Source organism: Oryctolagus cuniculus, chromosome 11 (genome assembly GCF_051225735.1).
Source record: "Oryctolagus cuniculus isolate XC-2025 breed Fujian yellow rabbit chromosome 11, ASM5122573v1, whole genome shotgun sequence".
Classification (NCBI taxonomy): Eukaryota; Metazoa; Chordata; class Mammalia; order Lagomorpha; family Leporidae; genus Oryctolagus; species Oryctolagus cuniculus.
In genome coordinates, this window is record NC_142877.1 from 115,567,421 (window position 1) to 115,575,919 (window position 8,499).

Consider the following 8,499-nt stretch of genomic DNA (forward strand, 5'->3'; position numbering starts at 1 on the left):
ACCACGTTTATCTTACAACGCCATCCTGGGCCTGGTGACTGCATGACAAGAAGTTTCAAAATTGTGAGCCCGAGTGGGCAGAATTCCATAAATGCTGTGTGACTCGCCACTGGGGGCCGCACTCTGGTAGGGGGTGTCGGTCCCGACCAGTTGCCTCGCCTCTCAAATAAAATTTTAGTGTGTGACTGTCACTGGCCTCTGTAACAGAATGTTAGAGAGGGAGAGGAGGAGGGGGAGGGGGAGGGGAGGGGAGGGAGAGGGGAGGGGGAGAGGGAGAGGTGGGGAGGGGGAGGGGTGTTGTTGGCGCCAAAAGGCAGCGTGACCTGGGTGGGCTGCGCCCTCCCTCCCTAGAAGGGTGCTCAGCAGGACTCCCCCAGCCACGCCCCTGGGGGCGCACTTTGCTGATGCTTGCTTGCACCCAGCACGCCTCTCCTCTGATGGCGGCGCTGTCACATCACGGCAACGCAGGGGAGTCCGTGTCCCGGGTGCCGAGGTAGATTTTGAATTCTGGGTCCCTTCCCGTCAGTTGGCTCAGTTTTACCCACCCCAGGGATCAGCGTGACTCCTGTCCCACCCGCGCCCAGGCCCACTGTGGAAAAGAAAGGCGTCCGCACATTTGCAAGTGCGTGTTTAGCAATGTGGACTTCGTGATGCACTCACACTGAGTCGTGGGCGAGTCTGTGTTTCAGCGCATTGATCGGGACTCAAGACCAATGAAAACAAGTGGTTCGTTACTGAACCGAAGACGATTCTGAGAGGACTGCGCACACTCCTACTATCGGGTGAAATACCAGGGCATGCTTTCAAGGAGACAGGACTGAACCCTGATTTTTCAGAAACGTCTCATTCCCACCCTGAGCGCATCGCTCCAGTCCCGTCTGGGGCGCCTGCGCACGGCGGGGGAGGGCTGTCTCCGTGGTGTCCGTGGTGTCCGTGGTCTCCATTCCCTGATGCAGAACTTTTTTCGTGAGGCTCCAGGGAGGGCTCCTGCCCTATTCGGAGACCCTGGATCCGGGAGAAATTGAATGGAGCAGGAAGTGAGGTGGCTGGGAGGGTGGAACAGAGAGAGCGCTGGGCTCGGTTAGGATGACAGTGACAGTGGGGATGAGGATGAGGATGAGGCTGGCTAGGAGAGGAGGGACTCAGGGAGGGGCGGGAAGGAAAGGGCGGGGGAGGGGCGGCACCTGGAGGATGCTCTGCAGCTCCCTCTGCTGGAGCTGGCATTGCATGTCCAGCCCGAGGCTGGGCTGGAATGGATTACTCTGGTTGTCCACAAAGGTGTTCCAGCAGAATTGAATCTCTAGAACAGGGCAGGAGAGGTGACGTCAGCTCCTGGCCGGGGGGAGGAGAGGCAGCTCGGGGGTGACCCAGGAGCAGGCTGTCCCCATCAGCACCTCAGTGTCGAGTTCCATCCCCGGGCGCCTCGGCTCCTTCACCAAACCCTCTCTGTGGACTGGAGTCAGAGTTCTCTTTCCTCCCCCTCCCCACGAATCCTGCCCAGGCTGTGGGAGCCGCTCCCTGGGCCCCTTCACTCCGCCCTTCTCACCTGCGGGGGTCATGATGGCTATCTGCGCCCCGGCCCTCTGCAGGTCTCGCAGCCCCGCTTTGTAATCTGTGCGCCAGGTGTAGATGCGGGCGGCAAAGATGCGCAGGCTCACGTGAGCGTTCTGCCTCAGGAACTCAGCCACGGCCTGCGCGCAGACGAAGCACGGGCTCCAGGAGATGAACCAGGTGACCCTGTAGTGCTGGGCGGGGTCCAGCCGCCAGGCAGGGACCAGGTCCAGGAAACACAGCTCCACATGGCGGCGGAGTGACGGGTCTGGATAACTAGGCTGCGTATGAAAGAGGGGAGAGAGGGGCCAGCAGCCTGTGATGCCGGCATCCCATACAGGCACCGGTTCGAGTCCCGGCTGCTCCACTTCCAGCTCCCTGCTAATGTTCCTGGGAAAGCTGCAGACGATGGCCCACGTGCTTGGCCAGCGAGGCTTCCAGCACAGAACTGGAGGGTTACAAAGATCTCAAGAGTCAAGAAGAATGATTTTTCAATGCTTATTTAAATTACCAAAATCAATGCAAAAATTCTAAGATTGAAAATTAAAAAAAAAAAAAAGCAACCATTTAAACAGGAATGGGCAGTGTGGTTGGGCAGTCATGGGGCCTGGGACCCTTGGCCAGGACATCTCAAGCAGCATGAGGGTCCTTGCAGAGCCCTGCCTGGCCTGTGGTGACCAGAGGAGCACCCACACCTGGACCGCAGCCAATCAGAAGTCGACCTCCCAGCCGGGGGCTGTCCCAGGTCAGGGGTCCTTTAGCCTGGTCAGTGCCTGCTCCTCTGCCAGTGACCCCAGACCTCCTGGGATGGTGGTGCTTTTTGCCCCAGGAAGACTCTTGCAAAGGCTCTCTGCGGGGTCACGTGTCCCTGGGCCCCCCAGCAGAGCCATTCTGCAGGGTTTTTTGGGGACTTGCAGCCCTGGGGGAGCCATGGCACCACTCTGGAGTTGGTGGATCTGCCCCCCGCCTGGCCCTTGTGCAGCCGCCTGTCTGTCCTGCCCTGACCCCTCCTCAGAGGCACAGCAGGAAGGGAGTGGCCGAGGCACTGGACCTGTGGGGCCAGGCCTGCAGTATGTGGCTTGTTTCTGACTTGTGCCACCCCTCAGAGCCCAGCTGCCGACTCTGAAGGTGGCAGGAACTGTGGGGTTCAGTTCACAGGTGCAGCCCGGAACCGTCTACCTGCAATGCCCCTGGATCGGGGCGGGCCCTGCGGCCTGCAGCTGGGCTGGGACAATCACCTTGTTGCGCAGGAAGCCCTGGTGCTGGGAGCTCCCATCCAGCAGCTGCACCTCGTAGCACAGGTAGGTCTCATTCAGCCCACGGCCCCCATCTTCATTTGCAAAGTGATCCATGAATGTGCCTTGATCCAGCAGGGGTCTTCGGACAATGGTGGAAGAAATGCAAAGACAAGCCCCCCAGGACGACACCTCATGCCTTGCCCCGCACCCCTCGCCTCTGCTCCGGGCTTCCCGAGGCACGTGTCAGGGGAGGGGCTTCCACTCGCTCGCCGGAGCCACCCAGCTTCTCTCTCTGGCCCTCTGAGGACCCCCTGGAGCACCCTCAGGGCCTCACCAGGGTCCCCGCGCTGCTCCCGGCCCTGGCTGCCCCCCAGCGCCTGCAGGAGGTGGCCCCTCTGAGGCCGACCCTCCTGCTGCAGGGTGAGCCTGTGCCGCCCTGGGCACGCAGCAGACGTCCTGAGTGGGTTCCCAGGGGAGAGAATGCCAGGAGCTTTTCTTCTCCTGACACTCCTCGGATTTGCAAACTCAGCTGTGCTGGGGGAGAATCCGCACCGCTCCCTTACCCCTCCCCCAGCCCTGTCCGGGAAGGGATGTCCCAGTTCTCTGTCCCTCGACTGTACCCTCACCGGTGTCTCTCATCCTCTCACCCACACAGTCTCGGCTCCCATCTTTGTAAGTCCAGGACTCGGCGGCCCTCTGCTTCCTCCCCTCCCACCTCCGCCACCTGCAGTTTTACTGTGCGAGGGAGGGAAGCACCACTCCCCCGTCGGAATCCGGAATCCGAAGCTCAGCGAGTGTTTGTCTCTGCACAGTCACCTTTCACAGGGCTGCTCATGTGGTGATCTGACGCATGGGCTGGCTTTGTGGTACAGCGGTTAAGCCCCCTTCTGCAGCGCCGGCATCCCCTATGGGTGCAGGTTCGAGCCCTGGCTGCTCCACTTCTCACCCAGCTCCCTGCTAATGCACCTTGGAAAGCAGTGGAAGATGGCCCAGGTGCTTGGGCCCCTGCACCCATGTGGGAGACCCAAACAGAGTTCTAGGCTCCTGGCTTTTGGGGATGATTCAGTGGATGGAAGATTCCCCCCCCATCTCCCCTCCCTCCCCCTCTCTCTTCTCCATCCCTTTCTCCCTCTCTTCTTCTCTCCCTGTCTCTCTCTAAGTCCACCTTTCAAATAAAGCAAATCTATCTTTTAAAGTCTTCCTGTGTCAAGTTCAAGTGGCTTCCCCTTTGCGATGTTCTGCAGCCAGGCCCACACAGGCCTGCATCCCACGGGCAGCTCATCAGAAGGGCCCCTGCTTGTCTCCTCCTAGACACTCCTTGACCCTGTTTGGACGTGAAAGGGGTGGATGGGGGGCACCAGAGTGGGTTTTAGGGGGAGGGGACCAAGGGCAGTCCTGAGGCTGCACCGGGGGACAAAACCTTTGCTCCATTCAAAGGAGGGGCCACATTGTCTGCCCTTGACCTCCAAGCCGTCCTTGCTTGTGATTGTCCCCTCAGGCTGTGGTCCATGGAGGTGGCCAGGTCCCCAAAGAGAACTGGAAGAGCTGCTGTGGAAAGGAGTGGAGACCGACCGCAGCCACAGCCGGCGGGCGACCCCCAGCCCTTCCGTCTCTCTTGGACCCACTGCCCTTGAGCCTCACCGCGTGGTGTCCCACTGAAGGTGCCACTCCTCCTAGAGCCCTGGGCAGCCCCTGGCCCCGCGTGGGTCGCCTGCCAGGTCAGCTGTCGTCTGGACCTTCCCTTAGTTTGCCGGCTGGGCAGGGGCCAGGGTTTCCTGGAGCCTGGCATGCCCTCCCTCTGAGCCGGCCCCCTGTTCTGCTGGCGCATCCCCCGAAGCACGGGAAGGGGGCGGGAGGAGTCCCCGGGCTGCGCATCCCCCGTGGCTCGTGGTTAGTCCCTGGGCTGGGCTGCGTGTCCCAGCGGCTCTGTGTCGTGCACCTGCACTTCCTGCTCCGGCTGTGGACGCGTAGGCTGGGGCCCTCGCGCCGCTGCCCCGCGGGTACCGAGCACTGCAGTCACCCCCTCATGGGAGGCCGCCTGCCTTCCCCAGGGCTGCTCGGAGAGCGGCTGATGCCTTCTGTGCCGCCTTCCTGCGTCTTGAGCTGCAGCGGTGGGGAACCCGCAAAGCCGCCTGCTTAGGAGACTCCGCCAGCCCGGGTGTCCCCAGCCTCCTGGTTGGTCCACGGTCCTTCCTCACTTCCTCACCTCCATTCTGGAAAGAAAGCCTCTTTTCCGGAAGTCCTTTGACTATGGTGTTGGACACCTGTCTGCCCCAGGTGTTCAGCCGTATTTGTGATAGAGAGGGGCGCTCTTTGTATCTGTGCAGTGTGTAGGAGACACCCAGCCTGCGCCCCTCCTCCTGCCTTCCTTGTGAGGGTCCACGTGGGCATCCGCGGGGCTCTGAGCAGCAGCCCTGAGCCCCATACCCGCTGCCTCCTGCCCCACTCCGTGCCGAGGTGCCCCCCACCCCCACCCAGCCCTCCCTTGTCTTCCCGAAAAGCTCTTCCAGTCAACACGCATGTGCTTTGGCAGAGCTGAGAAAGATCCAGAAACCACGCTGTCCATCTCCCAGAGGTCTCAGGCCCGAGCCTCCCGGGCCAGCCCTGGGCTGCAGGAACATGGAGCCGTGTATCCTGCCTGGCCCAGGGCCCGAGTGACTGACGCACAGACACACGGCGGGTCCTTACCCCAAGCTCAGTGTCAAGTGTACCGGGACGAGCAAGGCACAGGTGGGGAATGCCAGCCCATCGACCACAGGAGGCTCGCAAAATCATCCGGTCTGGCCTTCCCTGGGCAGCTACAGACAAGACTCAAAATCCGATCAATCTATAGCAGGCTAATGGTGCACGGCCTGCAGTGATGTCATAAATCTCTAAATGGTCCTTGGCAGAAAACATGCCCCCACCCTGCCTAGAGGGCAGCAATGGAAAGGGCAGGGTTGGGTGAGCCCGGGGCAGCGAGGAATGCGTGCGTCGTCCTGACCGCGTCCCCCCATGACCACGGACAGCCAGCAAGGAGCAGGACCCGTGACCTGGCTGCGGAGGTCAGGCCCAGAGAGAGGGAGTCAGGACTACCGGAGAGTCCCCGTGGCCCCAGCAGCAGTGCCTGGAGGGAGTGGCTGAGTCCCTGGGGTAGGCTCAGGGGCAGAGGAGCCACACGGGGCCGGCGGTACCTGGGCTCCGGGGCCGCGTTGTCCTCCATGTCGCTTCCTGGCTCCTATCACTGTCGCCGCCTGCGGTGGCTCCTCTTGCAAGCTCTTGGGCCCCGGAGCCTTATATGTCATCGGAGGGACCTGGAAGTTTCTGGGTTGGCTGTGCTGTACCCCACCCCTTCCACGGTTCAGGCCGCACAGGCCACTGGCAGAGACGGAAGTTCTCAGCTGTGTTCCCGGGGCTGGCCCTGGTGCTGATGCCTCTGCCCTGGTGACAGCTCCAGCTGGAGCCCTGCCCACAGGTTCAGGGAACAGGTGAAGCAGAGTAGACAGGTGTCCACACCCTGACAGAGCCCCACCCAAGACTCAGTCCACGTCAGCAGGCTCCAGGGCAGCCCGGCCCTCGACTCTCACAGCAGGCAGGCAGCACGGGGCGGCCCTGTGTGGGCAGCTGCAGCGTGGGGGGAGCCTGAGGCCTGAGACGCAGCTGCCAGGCCTCTGTTCTGGGCTCTGGGGGGAAGAAGGGCGCCCGGGTGGGCTGAGCCCTGCCTCCAGTCAGTCCTCCCAAGGACCAAGACCAGAGAGGAGAGTTTGAGCCCATTACTCAGAGGAGAAAACAAAGGCAGGAGAGGTCATATGACCGACCACCCAGGCGGCCCAGCAAGCGGCCTCAGGGACGTGCGGCCACTGGGTGATGTTTCTCTTCCAGCCCCAGCTCTGGCGACAGATGTAGTCCACGGCCCCTCCCTGGCCCTCCTGCCTGCACACCTGCCTTCTGGAAGATTCTGCCACGTGAGCCCCAGGGGGCTGCCCCTCTATCTTTCTGGCTCCTTTTAGGCCACGTCTGTCCCACCCAGAGGAAGCCCATGTCTTAGGGACAGTCTTGTCCCGGCCGCCTGAACTGAGTGTCTGGCTCCGTGCCTGCCCAGGCCGGCCAGTGTGTGCTTTAAGGACAGAAGCTCAGCCCGGCGTCCCCGGCCTCGGGGGCCCTCAGCTGTCCCCAGACCTCGTCCCCTCTGGTGCTGAGGACCTTTCTCTGTTGCGCCGTGCATGGTTTCCTGGGTGGTGGTGTCCTGGGGGCATGCGTAGATCTGACTCCCGGCTGCCCTTCCTGGTCCACACTCACGCATTGCACACGGGGGTCCCGGGACAAAGGCCACGGCTCGCCCCCCACCCCCACCCACCTCCCACAGGCCTGCCCTTCCCTGAGCAGCCCACCTCGGTGTCAGGACACAAAGCCTCAAGCAGGGGGAGGGGGAGTCTGGGTTCCTCGTGCCCTGTGGGACCCTCAGGGTCTCCAGCTGCCTCCCCCCTGGCCTCAGTCTTCACCCCAGGCCCCCAACCGAGTGCACCTGGGGCTCCGGGAGCAGCTACCACCCCCAGGCTTGGGCTGCAGGCCATGGGACCTGCATGGGTGCCGTGGGACCTGCATGGGTGCCGGTGGGATGATACATTGTTTCTGAACTGGGTGATTCATTGATGGACAGAATTCCCCTCTTTGTAATAGTAAAGTCACTATTTACCTTGGTTAATAACCGTGTCCTAGACACAGTCCTCAGCACGGGACCTTCGCCTATCATTTAACCGCCCCATCTGCGCCCACGGCCGCTCACTGTCGCTGCCGCTGTTCGCCAAGGCCGAGGTCCCTGGGCAAGGAGGGGCAGTTCTGTCTTTCCAGCTCCACGGAATCCACACGTAGACTGTTCACGGGACAACCAACGTAGCTGCCAAGATGCGGGAGACACAGGTTGGGGGTGGGAGGAGGAGCCTGACGGGGATGGGGCAGCATCAGCAGACAGTGACCGTGTGTCTGGGGACAGAGAAGAGAGGGTGGCCGGCCAAGGCTGGGGACACCCAGGAGGGGCCTCAGAGAGGGAGAGGGACAAGCAGGGTCTCAGAAGGAAGACATCGGGAGTCCCCATAAGCCCCTGTCCTGGTCCACACCCTCTGCTGCCCCATTAGAAGGGTATGCAGGTCTTTCTCCCCGGGATGAGACGTGAGGTCTGGAGGTAGGCAGCTATCTGAGAGCCATGAGGGACCAGCAGCAGAGGTGCACCAGGGACAGGCAGCAGGCCTGGGTCCTGACAGCTTTGCTGGGTACAAAAGACGCTCTGGGCAGCAGAATCGGCCGTAAGCAAAGTGACCCCGGGAGCCTGCGGGAGAGCGCTCGCCCAGCGAGAAGCACACAGCCGCACCTGTGGCCAGCGCCACTGGTCAGGAGCTCACACTCCCCCAGAACCAGGCTCCCCCATCCCAGCCCAGCTCGTACAGCACCCCCAGCTCAGTGTGCAGACCCGAGCGCCCACCCTGAGTGTGCACAGCACAGGGAGCTCCTCACAGACGCAAGGCCTCGGTGTCCACCCCCAGGAGGGACGCCCCGGCTCCCGCTGGCTCTGAGCTCAGGGTGACCCCCCGGGACAAGTCGGGGTGGCAGAGGCGAGGAGCAGACGTGGCCTCTGGTCCTTCCTCCAAGGGCTTTGGGGAGGGGGTCTGTGCTCTGCTGGTGGCTCCCGCCGGCCACAGCAGGTGCACTTGGTGAAGCAAGTTTATCATCAGCC

The 8,499-nt window shown here is 62.3% G+C and overlaps 1 protein-coding gene across 2 annotated transcripts; it reads right to left on the reverse strand.

Moving 5' to 3' along the window:
• Nucleotides 1–700: 700 nt before the first annotated feature.
• On the reverse strand, nt 701–6,111 carry APOBEC3A (apolipoprotein B mRNA editing enzyme catalytic subunit 3A). Of its 2 annotated transcripts, none has more exons than XM_051845892.3 (5): nt 5,963–6,111; nt 2,790–2,928; nt 1,547–1,691; nt 1,185–1,300; nt 701–1,005 (listed from the first exon to the last, which is right to left on the reverse strand). In XM_051845892.3, the coding sequence occupies exons 1-5, from the start codon at nt 5,989–5,991 to the stop codon at nt 844–846; spliced, it is 591 nt and encodes a 196-aa protein (XP_051701852.3). In that variant the 5' UTR covers nt 5,992–6,111; the 3' UTR covers nt 701–843. The 2 variants fall into 2 exon arrangements, with proteins under 2 accessions (XP_051701852.3, XP_008255250.4); XM_008257028.5 differs by having other exon boundaries at nt 1,547–1,832.
• Between the last annotated feature and the right edge of the window lie 2,388 nt (nt 6,112–8,499).